The sequence below is a fragment of the Macrobrachium rosenbergii genome, chromosome 20 (genome assembly GCF_040412425.1).
Source record: "Macrobrachium rosenbergii isolate ZJJX-2024 chromosome 20, ASM4041242v1, whole genome shotgun sequence".
NCBI classification, from domain to species: Eukaryota; Metazoa; Arthropoda; class Malacostraca; order Decapoda; family Palaemonidae; genus Macrobrachium; species Macrobrachium rosenbergii.
Window position 1 is genome coordinate 20,116,489 of NC_089760.1, and position 22,512 is coordinate 20,139,000.

Genomic DNA, 22,512 nt, shown 5'->3' on the forward strand with positions numbered 1-22,512 from the left:
CTTTAATAATTTGATTGGCAATAAGGTGCGGATTATAGGTAAACTATTTCTTCCATCTGTTATGTCCCATTCTCCCGTGTTCATACCAGCTTTGTACTTGAATGCATCAGTTCAGATACAAGCGAAATTGTGCTTGCTTTATATAAATGTCGATTATATAACGTAATTATTAATTAATTCATGTATGGCAGATTGGATAACGCTCTCTCGACCGGGAGTCACGTGTTAATTATCCGCGGAAAATAAAGGAGTACACAGGCATTGCACGAATGATTGTTACAAATGTCGGATTTAATTTCACATTAAGAGAGGCCAATAATACAAACAGGCTGCACGTGTATATAGCGGACGCATGTGTTCCCATTTGGGACAAGGGTACGCTTACATAAGTGACACTCTGAGGTTACCGAGTACGAAGCTCTCTCTCTCTCTCTCTCTCTCTCTCTCTCTCTCTCTCTCTCTCTCTCTCTCTCTCTCTGTCTTATTACGTAACATACACATTTCAAAGGAAAATTAAATAACATAGGCTTGAAAAGAAAGGAATAGAGCTTAGAGAAAAAAGTGCATCCATTTTATTGGGACTATACGTCGATAGATCTGCTTCGTGAAAAATAGAAAAATATACCGGAGTAAAAGACAGTGAAATTAAGAAATCTTAATTGAAGTGGATGATTGAGGAATAGCCACTTCTGCAAAGCAGCCTGACGGTTGTTCCCCCATTAGGTAGGAGTTTTAAGGTTACAGATTCCCGTCGGTGATGTCAGCGTACCCGCATGCGAAGTAAAATTTATTGTGAATGTGATGTGACAGCCGTAAGTGAATAGATGAGTAGGCCTAGGATGTTTCTTGATATGGGCATCCTTCGAAATATGAAGGAGTTATAATATATCGTAGGGCGCAGAAAGTAGAATTTTTTATTTACAGCGCTAATCGCACGCAGATTAAACAGTCTCATTTCCAGTTGAACCTTTGGTTTTCTTAATTTAAAATGATATATAGGTTTGCTAAGTTTCCCCAGAGCATAGGATTTCTTTCTATATTGATACTGAGGTTATCGTAATAACAGCGGAATATTATTATGTGCATCATGGTATGCTGGTGCAGTACTTTCACTTCCCAGAGGTTTCGAAGTTGCTACAGTGAGGATATTTTTGTTTTTGTACTGGCGGCTTTGTTAAAAGCAATAACCCGGACGCAACCACCAATGCCTTTTGAGGGTAATGAGATTGTCACAGACTTTCAAGCTCTTGTCCATGTCATTTCTCTAATTGTTTCTGTGATAAAAGGAAAAAGTCTGTGGCTTTATTTCTCAGGTAACAGTGGTAAAATTAGCTCCAAATACGTGTAGACTTTTAACATAGGCAGGTTAAAATAGCCATTCATAGGCTATCAGTATATGGTTCCTTATTGGATTATGTGCCATCTTTATGTCGGTAAATCAACTCAGAAAAGATAACATAACGTTTGTCACAGTACTGAAACGAATTAATGCAGAGCTTCATACTTCCCTTCCTCCTCGACTCTAGATTTAATTTCGCCTTAATTGCTGTATCATCTTTTTAAAGGCCAACAGTCTTACTTGTCTAGCAAGGGCTATTAACACAACGGGTCCCAGGATACGACCTTATGGAAAAACTCGTTAGAAACGCCAATAATAGCACTGCGGGTCATTCAGAACATCCCTTTATTATGTAGAAGCAGGTGTGTATATAGATTCCAGGGCTTTACATAAGAGCAGAGCGGTCAACTTTCAATAACCCAAAGAGATCACTGAAGGAAGGGAGATGGCTGGTAGTTATTGGAATCTGACCTGATGTGAAAATTTTTCATCGAAAATTAAAGAGATAAACTATTCTCTCACTTTCCAGCGATGGTATATTTTGAAGTATATAGTATTTGTGCTGAAATATCGGGATGATTTATGCGCACTCTCTTTACAAAATAACTCCATTTGCTGCTGGCAACTAATTCATCTTGCTTTACTGATGTCACAGATCTCTCTCTCTCTCTCTCTCTGAAATGGGAGCTTTGGAAGATAATTTTGCTCTCATAAAATCTTTTAGTTAGTACCGTTGTATTTCCCGTTTTAGTAAAGATTAAATAACGATTTAAAGATTATATATATATATATATATATATATATATATATATATATATATATATATATATATATATATATATATATAATCCAGTCATGTCATGTTTATCCGCACCTTTTGTTAATTTCTGTCTTATTATTGTATTCCAATAAAGCTTATCATCAGCTTTAATAACTTTTCTGACGTAACGCCAGTTTGTAACAGTAATCATACGATTTTCATTACAGATCTCTTGATAAATCGCCTCAGTTTATAATTTAGGTTTGTACTGAGGACTTACGTAAAACCTACTCTGATAATCGCACTTGTAAATTCATCCGTCTAAAACCTGACTGGCTGGGTCCGGCTCCATTGACCGTTATATAATTCCTCGTAATCTCCCCTGTCACCCAAGCTGTGAAGGTGGACTATGCATCTGTGCTCTAATACGCGGTGATGCACAATTTCCATAACTTGCTGTCATGTTACCCAAGCCTAAGCGTTGTTTACCTGCTGCCCACCCTGTTCATTGTTCACGGCTTTCATAACTCTTGCCTTACTGTTTTTTTTTTTTTATTTCCCAATTGACATACTTCCAAGCGCGGTCTGTTATTCGGGTATTATTACTGTAAACGTGCTAATTAATCGAGTGGGTATGATAGGAAAGTGTATTGTTTCTTTCAGTTCAGAGCGTGTCTTTTATTTATTTATTTTTTTTTTGTATGTTTTGTGAAGGAACCAAAATGTCCTGGGTTGCTCAAATATTGCTCGGTCAGTTGCAAGATGAAAAAGTTTGTGACAATAAACGTATGTCTTTAGATAGAGCAAATGGCACAATATAGGAAATATGTTACCAACGAAGATAAGGTTTGCCGTTCTAGAAGTGACTGGTATGGGGATACAAACCGGTTCACTCCCGTGTCCACCTCCACCAAGTGTCTGAAGCAGTGCGTAGCCAGACGTGTCGAACGCCGCCTAGAAATTTGAAGGCGGCACGCAGTGAAGATGACCTCGAGAAAAGCGTCCTTAGTAACGTCTGCAGAGTAAGCGGAGAAGAAAAAGAGCCTCCCATTAATGAGAACAATGCACCATGCAGGAACACGTCAATCCTACAAACATATGAATTGCTTCCCTAGACGGAAAATACGTACGACACAAACACAACCGCAGCTTCTTAGAGACATTTCGTTAGACCGTGATGGGGTTCATATAAGGCTTGATGCTGTTCACTTTATAATTGCAAAACGGTGAGAGATCCGATGGGGTTACTTTGTAAGTTCTAAACATTATTGGGGATTTAGGAATGTTAGATAAAGAGGTAGGAAAGAAAATTGTTTTGGACGCATTGCAGTCAGCCAAGTTTTGTCAGCCTCAACTAACAGATATTTAGGTATGCATTAACACCATCACGCAAGATTAAAGATTGAGGTAATTAGCAAAAGTACAATAATTGAAGTTACACTATTGTGCTTTTTTGTTATCATTATGGCTAACTTTCATCTCTTTTCACTCTGTAATTAGTTTCTTGATTGTACATTCTTGTGTAAATACATTTTTTCTGTCCTTGGTAAAAAAAAAGGCTTAAATTTCATCAAACCCTTTGGTTAATGGTTTCACTATTTCCTTATTTAGGCGATTTTCTCCATTTTTTCTCATTTAAGCAACTTATTCCCTAATCTCTTCTCCATCGAAGTAATCATTTTCCACCTCCCCATTTTAAAAACTAAAGCTCATTTCCATGAAATCAAAGTAATTATTCCTTTTTATACCTGTTGGGTAATTATTTTTGTATACAATTTCGTTCGAGGAAATTATTTCTCCCTCCCTGTATAGAAAAATAATTGTTTATCGGCTTCCTGTCATGGGTAATTATTAATATATCTTGTTATTTGTTTTGTTTTAACATCCCGTTCTTTTTACTGCTTTTCGAGTGATTAGCAAAGTTGTGTAACTTTTAGATGAGTAATTGGAAAATATTTGCTAAAAACTGGGTGGGTAGTAGCCTCTGTCATGTTCTTTCAGAAGGAAAAGCGCATAGATTGTATTATACATACATATACGTATATATAATATATAATATGTGTGTGTATTATTTATTAAACCGTGTATTCCAGATGACTTGAGTTTCACGCGTAATAGTTATATGATAACCTGTGCTTGGGGCATTATCGCTCATCATGATCTAATATACTGGGATAATCTGGTATTATGTTTATATAAAAGTTCTCTCATACACAAACACTTACTCCGACACACATATTTATATATTATAAAAGGTTATATTGTGGAGGGTGTTGAGAATAGTTTATAGATGTTGAAAACAAATTTGTAAGAAAAAACGGAATTTGCTTTGGTACGCACAGGCAGCGGGTAACTAGTTTGGTGTATTAGTGGAACTAGACAAGGAGGGCGTATGATTGCCGTAGCTTTATGTTATATTTTGAAAGTTAAGGGACAAAATGGGATCGGAACCAGTCTGGAGTGGGTAATCTTTGCAGACGATCCAGAGGTGATTAATAACAGCAAAGAAACTGCAGAGACTAGCAAAAGAGTTCAAGATTTCTGTTAGAAAATAAAGTTGAAAGAGAAAGTGAGCAAGTTCAGGGTAATATGAGTAAATGCAAACCAGGAAAATGGGCCAATAAAGGGAATGTCGATAATGGAATAATGAAAGTGGGAGAAAATTGAAGGTGATGTATTGTTAAAAAGGCGGATTGTTTGAAGTGACTGTAGGCATCACTTTAGGCATCACTTTAGGGTCTTAGCAGCGTTACTTCTGCCCCTAGCCGCAAACCCTTTCATTCCCTTTACTGTACCTCCGTTCATCTTCTCTTTCTTCAATCTTACTTTCCACCCTCTCCTAACAGTTGTTTCATGGTACAACTGCGAGGTTGCACTCCTGTTACGCCTGCAAAACTTTTTTTCTCTCAATTTCCGTTTCAGCGCTGAATGACCTCATAGGCCCCAGCCCTTGGCCTTCGGCCTAAATACATTCCCTTTCAAATACCTACAGGAATCAACTACTTCCATTCTTCTACCAACAGTGTTAACTTTAAGTGCTCGATCTTCCCGGGATTTAGATAGCCTCGTAACCTTACGTTTGCTTATATGTAATTTAAACTTTGCCCTTTCGCCTACGATTTCCAATCATCCGCCAGTTTCTGCACTGTTTCTTTACTACTTAGATATGTACTGTATAGATACTCCATGACAGTCCACCCATTTCCTTATCCAGCAATTTATCAACTACATCTAATTTCTTTCTACAGACTTCTTTTCTGAAACTCCGTGCCTAAGTCCAGCCGTCAAGATATCAAACAGCCCTGAAGATATAATACACCCTTGTTTCGTGAGACAAACATTCGTCATAAATATTTTTATTTTCTCTGCAGTTACCTTCTACACCACACATCCACAGTACCATCAGTATTGAATTTACCTTTTCTATAAACTTTTTCTAGGTCCGTGTACGTCACATAACCTTTTTCCTTTAATCCGAAACTTCTCATCCTCGTCCTTGTCTAAATTCACATTCTGTTTCCTCTGTATGTAAGTTTAGCTTTCTCAAAGTCTTTATTTTGTGTTTTATTTCAGTTGATTTGATCAATGCAGTGTGTTTATAAGTCGGACAATAGTGGAAAATGAACTTTTACACATGGCTGTATCAAGTTGCAATCTAGGAAGGAAAATAAGAGCTGACAAAGAATATTTAAGACAGTCGGTCTGTAATATTCAGTGAAGAATCACGTGCAAACGTCGGATTATATGAACACTCCACACAAAGGAATTTTGAAAATATTGCAACATTGAACAAGGACCAATCACGCGTAAATAACATGGTGGCAAGCTCCTAATATTCCGATGGAATCAGTAACGTATTATGTCAGTCTAGCCAAAAACAACGGAAAGCAGACAAGGAAGACAAATGAATAGCTTTTGAATATTGGCTTTGCAGCAAAAATAGATAATGTGATGATGAAAACGGTCACTGACTACAATGGGATCTGTCCAAAAATCATGGAGATGTGCAGATCGCAAAAACCTGCAGATGCTGTCAGGAAGAGGAGGTAAGCATGGCAATGTTTAAGGTAAACATTATCAGTGTTTTGGTGCACTTTTTCCACATATGCGTTACTTGGGTCTCTTTGGTAACCCCCTCCCCCCTTGTGTCAGATTCGCATGTGGGCTAATGTGAATTGATGGCATGTAACAATTCTGCAATAAGAGGCCTTTGAATAATATTGTAGTTTGTGTGGGAGTCTAAATTCGTCTCATTGCATGCAAGATGTAGTTCATGAATGAATCAAAATCTGGTTTGTGTTGGGCTAAATGTGGCCTCTGTCTCTCTCAAAATCTGGTTTATGGTGGGCTAAATGTACTCTCTCTCTCTCTCTCTCTCTCTCTCTCTCTCTCTCTCTCTCTGCATTTCTATTGTTTATGTCTATACCACAGGAATTTAAATGCAGATATTAACTTTCGTAAGAACAGCGTCCAGCTTGGGTAGTGAAGTTTCTGAGTTCCTCCTGTAATGACTCCAGAGGAATATTTTTGCTTTTCACTTAATAAATGTACCTGATGTTATGGAAACCTTATGCTCTGAGTTCGTTCCTAATTCAGGAGTTACAAGATCAACCTGGCAAGGTGCATGTGTGTATAAATGTATACACGTAAACCTGTGTGTGTGCTTGTACCTGCTTACTTGTGTTCGTACCTAGAGGGCTTGAGCTGGTATGCGAAACGTTCATTTGAATAGTTAAACCTTATCTTTCATTGCCAGATGTGCAACAGGTACTGAGATTTACCTTTCCTTCAAATGTGAGTGTAGAGGACGTTTACTCCTTAATTGGTTACAGGACATATGTTTTCAAACAGCGCACTTGCAGAAATACTCTGAAAATCGGTATCGTCGAAAAATTTCTTTGGTTAATTCAGAGGCAAGCTGGCAGCAAGTGTATTTAGATACACTTGTGTCAAGTTCACACTCATGCTGTGGAACTTGCCTTTGGTATCGCATTTTTGTGCATCCCCTGCCAGAATTCTCTCTTGATATTTTTGACCCATTACTGCTTATCTCAGACTTACAATTTGCACATTGATGTTTAGAATAAGGTTTGCTGGCTTCAGGCTTATGTTCACATAGATGGCTACAGAGGAGCTTTTGTGCAAACTTCATGTAACATCCATTGGTGTTCACCCCCAGCCGCTTACCTGCTTGCTTCAATTCGATGATTGAGAGATGAGTAATATAGCAAAGTAAATGCTGGTATTTTATTCTAGAACTGAAATTCATAAAATTAGTAAATGTGCAAGAAGAGAATGATCATATCAAAACCAATGCCACGTAAAGCCGTAATAGATATTTTCTTTCCTTTTTTGCCAAACTTTCGCGTTTTGTGTTCCGACTTAAAACCGTCCATCTTTTGAGAGTTCTTAGAAAATCTAGCGTTTTTCACAGCATGTATCGAAAATAACTAGCCGTTTTTGTGCCCTCAACAAACAACGATAGCCTCGTTTCAGCTTATAAAAATTAACCGCGATGCGCCTCATACTAGCTCGTTTTAAATTGTGTTAAAAATAGCCAAGATATTTGAAACTCATACTAATGAATGACAAGTATATCTACGGTATACTAGTAAGTTGGGGTTATTATAAAAGTAGGAAAATGCTTTTCTACCACCTTCGGAGCGTTCTGTGTAATCAAACCTCCTAAATTACTGTACCGCTTATGTACTCCTGCTAAACGTATGCAATAATAAAGGTTTTAATGCCGTAGAGCGTTTTTTAAAATATGCAGGGATGGTATGATAATAACTTCAGTTTTTGGAAATGTTCAGAAGGTACAAATTATAAAATGAATTTGTATGGGGGTTGATAGACTTCAGAGGTATTTACAGTATGTATTGTACTTGCATGAGTTCTAAAGTCTTGAACAGACTGCATTGACCATTGGTATATTTTATAGACTTAAAAATGTATACCTACACGAGTTTTAAAGACTTGGTAAAACTCTATGGAACTTGTATTATTCAGAAGATTTGGAGGCCAGCTAAACCTACAACAACAACAAAAGGTACAAGATAAATAGTTGTAACATCCAGAAATTTCATGGTTTTGTTCAACTTCTTTTATTCTGTCTGTATCAAAGTATGCATTTAATTTTCTTGTGTGACCTGATCATCCGACAGTTCTTTGCTTCACGGTGAAGTTCTGATGACTGCTTTCTTAATCGAGTGCGAATGTCGACCGTCATGCACTAGCACATTGCATCGAATCAAGTGTATAATTACGAGTCACCTTGGTGCTGTGTAACACATCATCGTGCCGACGGAGGGAGAGTTAAGCGCAGGGTTTTTTTTCGGGTGAGCCGCATCTTGACTTTGAGTGAGCTTAACTGTGTTTTTGGCTTCTTTTTAATTATTATTATTTTTCTTTTACTTTCTTAGATTTCTGTTGTTATGAATTTCAAAGCGATTATACCAGGATAGTCATAGTGGTGGATGGAAAATTGATCTTATATTTCATATCGTTCGCATCTCGATGTAGAATAAACCAAGTATCGATAGACCAAGGTCTAAAGAATTCTTGAAATCTTGGTATAGACTTGGCAAATATGTCTAGTTGGTGTGCAATTACGTAAAAGAAGAACGCCCAAAAGGAGAAGTTTATAAACATTAGAAAATATCCAAAGAAAGTAAAGCACGCCAGAGGACCCCACTGAGAGAGAGAGAGAGAGAGAGAGAGAGAGAGAGAGAGAGAGAGAGCAGGACTCGCGTCGAAATCTTCGGGTACGAACACTTGCCAGAAGAGTCTTCAACAGCGGGTTGTGTAACACGTTGCAGTCAGCCCAGGTGACGCAGTACACCCAGGCCTTTCGGTTTTGAACTCAGAATTCCTCAACTTGGCCCTATTTTCCAAGGTTAACGGCAAAAAAACCTGTTTTTATGAACCAGTCATGATTTAGTCCAGCGTTGCTGCCTGTGTTTTTGATTTTCTTGAAAAAGATTTAGTTTCTGTGAATTGTTAGCATTATTAATTTTTTGTAACCTAGAAGCAAATTTGATATTCATTTTGTACTTTCGAGATGTCACCCTCTTGGTGAAAGGCGCACTATGATGAGCCAGTTTTGAATAATGGATACCGGACTTTATATTATACGCAGTTACGTGTGTGCTTAATGTAAACGCGTGGATGTGTTGTCCTTGGGCATCCGGGTTCATTTGACGTTGATGGTAATCAAAGTTGGCACATATCTTTGCTTAAGGTACCTGTACTGAATTCTCGTTCTTTACAAATGTCGTAATACTTTCTTGCTGAAGATTTGGCGGAATTTAGACTCCGTATGCAAAAAAAGATTAACTTGAAGAGACTTGAGTATGTAACTTTATTACTCAGCTTATGTGGGAACGACGGCTTATAACCTCTGTGTCGTATTGCTGTGTAACTTAAAGACCATTCAACCACGTAAAGCCAAAAGGGATTGGGTGTCTCACATGACGTTACTGGGTTTTGCATTGGGAAATCGGGTTGGGAGGTGGTAAGGGGCGCATTGGCTTTAGGTAGCCATAGTTACACAAGGGTCTCGATATGTACCGTATGTACCCATGCAAGGATGTTGTAGTTTTTTCTGAAGCCATGAACTAACTTTTTGTTTTAGTCAAAATTTTAGTTTATGCAGCTTGTGTAAACGTTGTCATTGAACATTTTCATTAACTGCCTCTAAGTGCATTTGTATGGTGGTCGGAAAGAATAGGGGTAAATTAGATTGGAAACTAGTTTTAACAGGCAACAACTGGCAAACTTAAGAGGCTGCATATGTACTATGGTTGCCCTGAAAGTTATTTTTTTCGTTTTGAAATTGCCCCTAAAGAGCTTAGTTATAAAACCAATTTTGTGTGGGTGGTTGGTTGGGAAGGGAGCGCTGGTGTTAAGTAATTCTAGAGTGCGTTATGCCTCAGACTTACATTGATATGCGAGTGGGAGTGTGTTTTTGAAAGATATTTTAAACCCTTGGTTGCATAATCTTTGGGTCTTGCTTAAAATGGAAGCGCTGTGTTGTACTGGCAAGGCACAGCAGTGGCAGTTACGTGAATACATTCTTCACACAGCATCCGCTTGCTTACAGCATCTGTGACGGTTAGGACAATTGTAATACAAATCAAGGTCATTTGCTTGTTCGTTGTTGGGGCGAAGTCTACGGGTTTGTGTCGCCTTTGTTGAAAACTATCGCCGTCATCGACTACCATGATTTTGCTCTCTTGCATCCTCCCTTAAATGACCACGTTCACGTTTGAGAGAGCGAAAAATAAAGAGAGAGAAAGAGAGAAACGTTTTCCTAACCCCGTCCTGGTAATCAATAAGCCATGAATACTTTTTTTGGGAGAGAGAGAGAGAGAGAGAGAGAGAGAGAGAGAGTATCGTACCGTATCTTGAACCCAACGTCCCCTAATATTTGGGATTGACTGCCTGCCTGCCTGCCTGACTGCTTGCTAGCTCCCCTGCCTGTCGTCCATGTTGCCTGCTTGCCTATTGGTCCATCTAGTAATGCTTGTGATGTGCGTGTTCACGTTGTTGCTTGCTCTCGCGTGAGTGGGTGTTTTGTACTGATCCACCGCTCGCAATGTAGTTTACCTATTGCTGGTTCATTAAGAGTATATATAAACATTTTATCGAGTAACACAGTTAACCCAGTACGATGATAGTGCAAGGCTGGGTGGTGGCGATGGCTCACGGTCCGTCACCTCTGTATGGGGGGAGGTAGGATATGGCCGGGTCCTCCCCCTTCTTCTGCCCACGCGGTTACTACAGTCCCTGTCCCTGGTAAGTGGGTTAAAAGCACCTTTGAATACGATCGCTGTTAAGCGCTGCACTGTTACAGGATTTGTCAGTCATTCTTAACTAACATCCGCACCAAATTCAAACAGAGAAACATTCTTTATCAGCCAAATTTGGACCATGCATCCGGACAAAACAAGAAGTACTCGTACATGGTGTTCTGCAGTCTGATGACCGTAGGCGATATATGGCTGACAGAGTTTTGAAACAGTTTGGTCTTGTGGAAAGAATGAAGGAGAGCAGGTTACAGAGAGTTCTCTGAGTTTGTAATTTGGGAAGGAGGAGAGGAAGACGTATTGGAAAAGGTGGGCCTTTGTATTCAGGAGGCACCAGTGCATGCAAGATAAGAGTGGAACCGGGCATGTTTTTTGCACAGGCCCTCGAGATTCAGTACAAGGTCTATAGGTGTGAACGTGGCAGCAACCCTTTTATCGCTTATCTCTGGAGCCAGACTTTCTCTCTCTCTCTCTCTCTCTCTCTCTCTCTCTCTCTCTCTCTCTCTCTCTCTCTCTCTCTATATATATATATATATATATGTATATATATATATATATATATATATATATATATATATATATATATATACATACATACAGTACATACATACATGCATACATACATATATAGTATATATTATATGCATTTATATATATATATATATATATATATATATATATATATATATATATATATATATATACTATATATATGTGTGGATGTATGTGTATATATATACATTATATATATATATAATATATATATATATATATATATATATATATATATATATATATATATATATATATATATATATATATATATATATATATATATATATATATATATCTTTATATATATATATATATATATATATATATATATATATATATATATATATATATATATATATACAGTATATATATGTATGGCTCAGGGATAAGCGATATAAGGGTTGCTGCCACGTTCATACCTACTGCATCGTGAGGACCTGTGCAAAAAACATGCCATTTTCCCCTCTTATCTTGCATGCACTGGTGCCTCCTGAATACAAAGGCCCATCTTTTCCAATACGTCTTCCTCTCCTCCTTATCAAATTACATACTCAGAGAACTCTCAAGACCAAACTGTTTCAAAACTCTGTCAGCCATATATCACCTACGGTCATTCCCCTAGTTTTTATTTACTTCAGTATACTCGACATTTCTTACCCGCTGTTTTGTGAAGTGTTTTATATGTTTTTGTGTGAGGTAGGCTTAAAATCAGCCATCTTAGTATAACGTTCAAGCAATATTGAGTTTTCTCTATATTTATAAAGTGCTTGCTGTTTTTAGTAAAGAATTTAATTTACTGTTTAAGTGACAAGTAAAATGTTTATTTTATTTAAGTATAATTAAAGTTGATTTTTAAGTTTGAGTGTTATTGAGTTTCATTTCGTCTTATGCCACATTGCGCTTTATAAACAGTGCATGTCGTCAGCTTCAGTCTCTTTTATTTTCTTTTATTTGCAGTTAACAATCATTTACTTTCCTTAGGGAGAGTTGACCCAACAGTCCTTTCATACCCCGTCCCCTTTGCTTCCCAATATTTTGCACACTGCTACCTTCCTCGTTTCGTCTCTTCTTTTACTCAGATATTCGCTCTCTCTAGTCATTCCTTATATTTAATCCTGCTCGCATTCACAAGCATTCTCAAACTCACACTAACGCTTTCTGCCCTTGAATAATGCATTCAGCTGTGCTTTATCAGCTGCATCCAACAAATCTTTAAAATACTCACTCCAGGAACTCAATGACGGATTCATTTCAGATAGCTCCTCCATATATATTGTATTCTGAGATCTAACTGTTTTGTTTATTAACCTCTGTATGCATTTGCTTCTCAGTAGATCAATTTTTTACGCTCCCTAAAGCTTCCGCTCACTTTCTCCCTGTAATTTTCATAACTCGCTCTTTTTTCTTTCTTTCTTACTTCTTGATTAGCTAAACTGTCCTCCTGTATACCAGCACATGATCTTTGCTGTGCAGTCGCTCCTGAATTTTTTTCTTCAGTAAACTTTTCAGTATTTCATCCCACAACTTATGATGTTATTCTTTCATCTTACTATCGTGTGCCCTGTCCTCATATTTTCTATAATCCTCTTGTACTGCTTCCACATCGATATCTTTAACCGTAGCCCATTTATCAATAATTTTCTGTATATGTCATTCTTGCTTCCTTTTTACCAAACTCACTTGGTCAGTTATATTTCCTGTCTCATTTCACTCTCTCTCTCTCTCTCTCTCTCTCTCTCTCTCTCTCTCTCTCTCTCTCTCTCTCTCTCTCTCTAGGGGGATAGTGCCGTTAGTGTAACCCACGTGGTGCACTGTATGCATTACTAAAGGGTCTTTGCAGCGTCCCTTCGACTCCTAGCTGCATCCTCTGTATTCCTTTTACTGTACCTCAGTTCATATTATCTTTCTTCCATCGGACTTTCCATCCTCTCCAACAGTTGTTTCATAGTGCAACTGCGAGGTTTTCCTCCTGTTGCACCTTTCAAGCCAAGATCTTGTTTCAAACCTTCTTACTGTCAATTTCATTTTCAGCGCGGAATGGCCTCAAAGGTCCCAGCGCTTGACCTTTGGCCTAAATCCTATGTCCTTGACCTACTTATGCAGCAGGTGGATGGACTGAGTAATTGTTTATTGGGTATTTGAAAGGCGTAGAGCTCTGAGAGGTGTAGTTCCTCACTGGGAGGATGGGTTCCGTTCTCAGCTAGCACTCTGCTGGCCCCGCTTTCGAGTCTCCGACCGGCCAGTGAAGAATAAGAGGAATTTATTTCTGGTGATGGAAATTCATTTCTCGCTATAATGTGGTTCGGATTCCACAATAAGCTGTAGGTCCCGTTGCTAGGTAACCAATTGGTTCTTAGCCACGTAAAATAAATCTAATCCTTCGGGCTAGCCCTAGGAGAGCTGTTAATCAGCTCAAGTGGTCTGGTTAAACTAAGGTATACTTATGAGAGTTGTAGCTCTCAGAGTGCCAAAGAGACTCGGGAGATGGGTAAAAGAGTATAGATTTATTAATTTGAGAATTGTGCATTAGAATGGGGGTGGCAGGAACAAAAGTTGTAACATTATGTATGGACCAGGATTGCAAAATGGCTACTTTAGAGTGGCTGTACAGTACATGATTTAGGAAGGTTATTTTGAACATGCTGTTCTTGTGTCTGAGCGTGATTTCCCAAGAAAGAATGCGATTCAGTATATCTGTATTAATCAAAAAATGGATACGGTATTCATTAGGTGCCTCTGCTCTCGGCGAAGCAGTATAATCCATGGACTCCGTAGTGGGCTAATGCTTTCAGTGCACCTCACTTGGTGCACTGTAGGCATTACTTAGGGTCTTTGCAGTCTCCCTTCGGCCCCTGGCTGCAACCTCTTTCATTCTTTTTAATGGACCTCTGTTCATATTCTCTTTCCATCAGGCTTTCCACCCTCTCCTAACAATTGTTTCATAGTGCAACTGCGAGGTGTCCTCCTGTTATACCTTTCAAATCTGTCAGTTTCCCTTTCAGCGCTGAATGTTATGGTCAATAAATATGAAACTGTATTCGCGGTATTTAGCCCAGTGATTATTTAGTTATTTTTCTAGTTCTTCGATTGCACACACACACAATATATATATATATATAATATATATATATATATATATATATATATATATATATATATATATATATATATATATACATACATCGTCTCCAAATGCAAAACACCTGAGTTCGACGGGTGAGTTGATGGGAGGTGGTGATATTCACTTATACCCTCTCTTGTGGCCGACTGGGTTAGTGCGTCCCTGTAGTCCTGAGTCCTCGTCCGTCGCTGGTTCGACCCCACGGGACGGCGGACTTATTATCAACTAAAAAATTCCCCTTCGGTAACATATATGAAAATATATTATTTCCGAGGTAGAGCGAATTGGATATTAAAGGACGTTTGTAGCTTTCTGATTGTATATGAATCACGGTGATGTGATAAATAGTCATACATTGTACATATATCGTGTGTATATATATATATATATATATATATATATATATATATATATATATATATATATATATATATATATATATATATATATATATATATATATATATATGTGTGTGTGTGTGTGTATTAACCTGTTTATATTAACAGTGGAGGCTTCAGAAAATCACAATAGTCACTGCAACATTCATACTTCAACTGCTGAATCTTGGATGAGCCTCCTCAGAAGACTTTTCATTTATATTGCTTCATTCATACCTTATATCCAGCGGTTTCGAGGTCTTGCTCCTCTTCTCCCTCCTAACACATCGAAATTTTACTTTTTCAGCCACCTGTTATCGCCCATTGTTTTGACATGAACAAATCATTTCTAAACATGATCCATTCACTCACCTACTCAAACGGGTTTACCACCGCTATTTATCTCCACATTTCTCGCCCTTTCAGTCTTTTTTATGCCGCATAAACTGTGGAAACAGTTAATCACAAGAGCTGCAACTTGTTTTATTTGGATTCTACATCCAACTTTCGCTTTCGTAAAAGAGAGCGGGCTCAACAGTCCCTCATACATTCCTATCGTAGCTTCCCTAAACGCTCCAGTTCTCCTTCAGATCTTTAGCACACAGGCTTCTACTTTCCTTGTCCCTTCTTTTATCTTACCATTATCCCTTACCATTACTTCTGAATATCTGTATGAATCAACCACTTCCATTCTTCCGCCATCCACCCGAACTCATCCATCATATTGGATTCCATTTGCCTCATAACCTTATTCTTACTCAAATATGTTCACAATGACATAAATTATTCCATAATCTATTTGCGACTCATTTTCTTATACCACAACTGTCCTCCTATCTCTGATGTTCTTACTCTTACTTCTAACATCACTTCGTTCTTGATATTAAACGGCAGCGGAAAAATGCCACACACTTGTCTCAGCCCCATTTTTATAATAAATTAGGAATCTATCACATGCGCCATTTTCGTTATAACTTTAGCTGTTTACAACAGTCGTCTTTACCATACATCCTCAACACCCTCCCATTGCCTTTCTATCTTCTATTAGTTCTTCATTGGAGGGGTGGGTAGAGCTCTCGGCTAGCACGCTGTTGGCCCAGCGTTCGACTCTCCGACCGGCCAATGAAGAATTAGAGGAATTTATTGCTGGTGATAGAAATTCATTTCTAGTCATAATATGGTTCGGATTCCACAATAAGCTGTAGGTCCCGTTGCTAGGTAACCAGTTGGTTCTTAGCCACGTAAAATAAATCTAATCCTTCGGGCCAGCCCTAGGAGAGCTGTTAATGAGCTCAGTGGTCTGGTTAAACTAAGATATACTTTTTTTCTATCTTTTATTGTAAGCTTTTTATGTGGTTTTACCTTTCAGTTTAAAAATTCATACTTTATTGTTTCATTAGGAACACTCGATTGTCACATCCCCATGTGACAGTCTATCATCTTTACCCTTTTACAAGTGAACAAATATTCCTCTACTCATTCCCTGCAACTTCTCCCTCACCCAGACATACCTGACATACCTGGTCCGTCACACACTTTCACTAAAATACTACAACCATACTTTTACCACTGTACACTAGTCATACTTTTACCACTGTACTGTAGCCATACTTTTACCATTGTACTGTATCCATACTTTTACAACTGTACTGTGCCCATACTTTTACCACTGCACTGTAGTCATACTTTTACCGCTGTACTGTAGCCATACTTTTATCACTGTACTGTAGCCATACTTTTATCACTGTACTGTAGCCATACTTTTACAACTGTGCTGCAGCATCTGACAAGGTCAAATCAGCTGCTGGTGTTTATTTTCCATTCTCTTAATTCTCCTCCGTACGCCCTCAGCATTCTTTTCCACAAGCATTCTCAAATTCACTAACCCTTTCCATACCACCTTTAATCAGCTGTCATTCATGTTCCCCATTCAACAAATTTTCAGTATTGACTCCGTCTATCCAGGAATTCATTCAGTTCGTGCTTGCTGCGTCTCTCAATTTGTTTCCCTGTGGAACAACTTATAAAACACTTGCGTACTTACCTTCTCCCTCCTTTTGTTGTTTATGTAAACGATCCTCTTGTCTTACAGTTGCACCTCGGTCTCTTATTTTTTGCTTAACTGAGCCTTTCATTGTCTCGTCCTTCTGGACACTTTTGTGTGTGCGTGCGAGCGTTCGTTTTACTTACACTAATTGCATAAGAAACTGCCCGTTAATCGACGTGAACTCTAACAAAACTAAATTAGCAGTGTTACTTGATATATATTGTAGATTATTATCAGCATTTTAGTATTCGGTCATCATTGCCCCGAAGATTGCTGTCGTACTGTGTATGATCAAGGTTTCCTAAATATTTGAATGACAAAGCTCCAGGTTTTAAAAATTTTATTCAAGTGGATGTCGGTGGGACAGTCAGTGAAACTCTCCGCCTTTATACGGAATTAGACTTATAAAAATTAAAGTTATAGGGAGATAGTGAATGAATTATTGGGGGTCATATAATCGAAATAAAGATGTATTGTATGAATAGTAGAACATTATTGGGTATAGGGAAAAGTTCATGAACATTGGATGCGTGGCCGTAGCGATCCGAAACGAATTTGATTCCAACACGCCAATATGGCAGAGGTCACATTACGTTTAAATTATATTTATATCCCGTTAATGACGCAGTCATTATCTTTCACTCCACCATTACAGAATGTAAATTTAGATCTTTATCACAATATTTAGACTCCGTACAACAACGTCGTGTGGAAAATCAGACTAAATTTAGAGTCTCAGATTTTCCACACGACGTTGTTGTTTTTGAATTAACACACTGCTTGAAGCCGCAGTAATTATGTTACCCTCAGAAACTTAACATTTTGTAAACCAACACGACTCAGTTGCTTTTGATAGATGAACTAAAGTATATTCCTCAGAATTTATAAATGAATCATCGTAAAATGCTACCCTTGTGGAATGCAACTCGTGGTGACTTTTTTTTTCTAATAGCATTGCTTGTTTGTTGAGGTATATTTCGTAACTTGTTTATGTTCAGTATGTGTGCATTTCACAAGCGTAGCACGAAGTAATGTAAAAGAGCAGTCATATTGGTTATGCTTGCAAATGTATTTAAGGTATGCAGCCTGGAGAAGAGCAAGTATTCAAAAGGGAATTTACAGTAGCCTATATCCACTGACACTTTTATAAATATATGTAATGCTCTCTCATTTTTAAATTTACGTAATATATACACATTCACTTACATTTAAATTGTTTTGCGCCTATGCGTGTAAAAAGACAAAATAACCATGGAAGTAAATTCTTTGTTTTACAAGTGAAAATTGGCCTTATTTTTATAACTGACAGGCTAGAATAATCTGGAGTGGGACTTGCTTTCTCAAAATCTGGTTTAAGGTGGGCTAAATGAAGGCTCTCTCTCTCTCTCTCTCTCTCTCTCTCTCTCTCTCTCTCTCTCTCTCTCTCTCTCTCTCTCTCTCAGAAAAGCTCTTAATGTGAAGAGTCTGTCAGGTTTAGATTGGATCTAGTCGCTGCCATTCGACCATTGTTTTGCTTCCTCACTTATGTAATCCATACCAAATTTTAAGGTACGCATACTTATTCGTCTTCAGACATATTGCCATCACTACGACTGTTATTACAAGGTGAATTTATTCCTTATTCTTTAATTATCTACAGAGTAGAAGCATTTTATAAGCGATAACATGCGTATCTCATGTAAGTACAGTTATACAATACTTCGCACTCTGCCACTCAGGAGTGAACGAAATGTTGAGAGAAAGTTGCGCTCTGCTTCCCCCTTATCAAGCTTGTATAACACGATGCTGGCCTAAGGCATTTTTGGTAGCGTCATTAATTAGTGTGTTGATACAAATGTCGTTGTACATGAGAAAATACAGTGAAACTGACGCTACACTTGAACGTAAAAATTTTCTTAGTTGATTTAACATGTGGTCAACAGATTGAGTGGTGTTTTCGTGTGCGATTGCCTTATCTGGTTGATAATTTCTTAGAGCGTGCTTGCATGTCATTAGCCTTCTCATCCTCCCGGCGTCCGTCAGTTATGCAAGGGTAGCTTTGTATTTATAGATTCCGTATTACAGTTGAGATAAATATAGTACAAAGAGGTTTTGTTTCTATTTTAAATATTTAATTTCAATCGCATCATTTCAGTTTTATTATGGTTACGTATTTAGCTGTTCTTTTGATATCTATTCCATACAGTTACCATCTCATTAATGTAATTTCATGGTGCACACGAGAGCAAACGAATATTAACGGTGTGACGTGTGTAGTTACTGATTGATCCTGAAGTGCACTTACACAAGGCCCACAGTGAGTGCACTCGTACATCCTGACTGATATACTGAACAAGCGTTTTTACCTTGGTATTTCATTTCATTGAATAACCATCGTTGAAGGGGCTCTCAAGTAAACCGGATGTAGTTGTGGGGATGGAAAATGCCTTGCAAGACTTCGGACTGACATTAGCTTTCAGGGAATGCTTCACTGTTTTCATAACATTTGAGAACTAGTATTTGTTAGAGAAATAGCCCTGAAGAAAGTTCGTTCAGCGCCTACAAGCACGCATATTCCTCTGCCAAAGATAACAATGGTATCGATTACCTTTCTGTTTTGTGCTTGACAAGTTTTCGTGACTTACCTTTCATAACTGGCCTCCTAACTGGCGTGGTTTTAGTCAAACGAACGCCGATTAATAATTAATAACAAAAAAGACTTGCAAACATATCTCAGGGAAGGTAGAGGAGGTGCCAGGGTCGTTGTCGGGCGAAAGTAAGTCGGGAAGGAGAAAGATGGAGGGTCCCCATTGCTTTGATACTGCTCTTATACAAGACCCGGTGGCAGGCGTGGTTCCGTATTACTGGCCATGAATTAATTATAAGAAACTGTACATGCGTTACAACTAAAAGCGTTTAAAATATCCTGGCGGTTTTTTTGAAAACAGGAAGGTTCCTTGTTCATTGCGTACGAGAAATCCTTTTTCATAAAGGCAGAAGGTTTTGGGAGGACGCGTGGCGCGGGTTACTTAACTTCGGTGGCTGGGTTATGTAGCCAGAGAACCCTCACATTCCCCCTGCCGTCCATCCCCGTTCCCGTCCCAGGCCCAAGCCGAGCGCTGCCTGCGCCGACACCAACACACTCCCTCACTGTTCGGTTTGTGAAGCCAGAGTGCGGTGGTGAACAGTGCAAAAATATTCCTTCATCTTCTTCAACTGTGGACATTCGTTAATGCGCGGTTGTGTTTTTATGAATTCATTGGATTTTGAAATAGGATATATTGCCAAAATAATGCCCGAATGGTTTCGATCTGTGAGAAGTAATTGCTCAGAGCAGCTAATTGGGAGAAAAGAATTTGCTTTTATGCAAAATTATGTTTGTGGATTGAAACGGTTTCGGTTTGAAGTATGTGAAAATCATGTTTTATGTGGAATAGTGATTTTTTTAGTATTCAAAAATATGTATTGCATATTCCCCTGAAAAGAATTATATAAACGCTGAAATGTTCCTATATCTTCATTATGAAACACGTATCAATGCAACTGTTTTCATATATGTACGCGTATAAATTGGTGTTTACTCTTAGTCTGTTTGTAAACCTCTCGTTGTTATATAGATACATTCATAAGTATTCTTACACATTATATATATAATTTATTTTATAATTTATAGTGTATTATGGTAATGCATATCATACAAGTTTTATGCTTGAGAAAATATGTATATTTATAAGCGACTCGTATTGTTTTCTATAGGTGTGTAGATGGTGCACATGTTCTAGTTGTATGTATAGATCTCCTTTGATTAAGTGCTTGTTTAAATTAATTCTTATATAGAAGTAAAATCATTTTGTATTTATATGCAAACAAAAGGTGTAAACAAACGCAAACACCGACAACTGCGAACTGAAATAAATGCGCACTGTATGCACAAAAGGACGAGTACGCTTCGTTGTAATATTGCATAACCTGCGTTGCTAAAAGCGTGATGTAATGTGAAAATCTCAAGTTGAAAAGGGAGGGATTAGTTTGTGCATCCTTATTAAGTAATGCCAAGATCTTCAGTGGTGACATCTGTTACAAACGTTATTAATAAATTTTTAGTTTTTGGTTTTGAAGAGAATAAAAATCAATGACGTCCACTAGAGTGCAGCGGTTTGTTATGCTGTCATCCCTCGTTCTCTTTCCTTTATTTCCGTGAAATAAAACGAGGAGAGATCTCTGTGGAATTTCTTAGATTTTCAGTGATACGAGTACTGCTTACAGTTGAGTGCAAGTTGTTCGCGATTGTTTAAGGCCTAGGCCTACTTCCTACCTCCGCCAAGGTGGTTGAGTTTTTGCTGGCTTTATTTTTTTCGTTAGTTAGCCGGATTACGCTAAAAGTTATGTCTGTTTTATTTATGAAAATTGTGCTAAAGGTGGGCTGTTTGCATTACAACAAATGACTATATTTTGTGAGAAATATTAGGAATTGTGTGGAGTGCTCATCCTTGTTTTGAATGTTCCGGCCTTAGATTTTTGTTGTCAAATTATATAATTAACTCTTCGGAGAAAAGTCAGATTGGAGGTTGTTTCTATTCGTTTAAAGCCCGACAGATAATTTTTTGGTCTTTAAAAACAAGTGGGCGTCGGGGTTTTACTGTGGCGTTGATATGAGCTCTGTGTTTTTCCTACTATGTGTCCTGCTCTTTTAGGGCGCCAGAATGGTGAATTTAGATCCTCACTTGTATTAACGTTTCCAAGTGTTTTGGCCTTCACACCTGCGTGGGAAACCTCCATACATGGATCATTATTCCCTTACCGATTCCCTATCAATGGTTTGTCAAAGTATGCATCTGCTAATTTTCTCTTTAGTGCTTTGGACCATTTTTTCAAGAATTACTACTATGTTACAGTATTCTCGTCAGTAGTGCCTGGAGATTTGAACATCCTGATCAACCGTTTGAAAACTTTCAGTAAAAAATCTGCAAGGCTGTGAAGAGTAACGTTTTCTTGTTCTTTTTTTTCAATGAGAAATTCGGCCCGTACTTTTTAAACATGATGCAGTTGCTCACATTATTGTAATTTTACCTCAGATTACAGTTGTTAAAAAAGTAACATTCGTATTTCGGACCCTATTAATTTGTCGAATGTGGTACTTAGTTGATTCATTTCAAAACCAATTGCGAACCAAGAGGTCAACTCCCCGTCAAAACCTCACGTGATGACGCTCAACCACTCTTTCCCTGCACGGTATTAGACGAACCGTTTTCTCTCGTCACGTGATGTTCCCACACGTGAGGAAGTTCGACCAACCCATTAACTCTCCTCACCCCGCTTCCCTCCACCGCACCAACATCCAGCCACCCCTCTCCTGCTAACCACTGCACCTGGGTCCCTCACCTCCAGACGCCCCTCTCGTCCCCATTGCCGCTCGATCCCCCACTGCTGTGTGGCTGTTGGGTAACGCCGCCACCCTTCCACCCCTATCGGGGCCTGGTGGCAGATCGCCTCCCCCCCCCTTCTTCTTTATTTATTTATTTATTTT

The 22,512-nt window shown here is 38.3% G+C and overlaps 1 protein-coding gene across 48 annotated transcripts in view; it reads left to right on the forward strand.

The window, feature by feature from the left end:
- Window positions 1-22,512, forward strand: part of LOC136849122 (5-phosphohydroxy-L-lysine phospho-lyase-like) — a 128,076-nt gene that overhangs the window by 60,782 nt on the left and 44,782 nt on the right. For 19 of the 48 annotated variants that reach the window (XM_067122107.1, XM_067122106.1, XM_067122125.1 and 16 more), the window contains one exon: window positions 5,673-6,145. The exons of 18 other annotated variants lie outside the window; for them this stretch is intronic. In XM_067122107.1, coding sequence (XP_066978208.1) covers window positions 6,051-6,145 — 95 coding nt within the window. In that variant the 5' untranslated portion in view covers window positions 5,673-6,050. Of the gene's footprint in view, window positions 1-5,672; window positions 6,146-8,263; window positions 8,438-8,871; window positions 8,995-10,529; window positions 10,896-20,124; window positions 20,392-22,512 lie in introns of those variants that run through there. 11 more of the 48 variants (XM_067122109.1, XM_067122116.1, XM_067122110.1 and 8 more) reach the window with 8 other exon arrangements.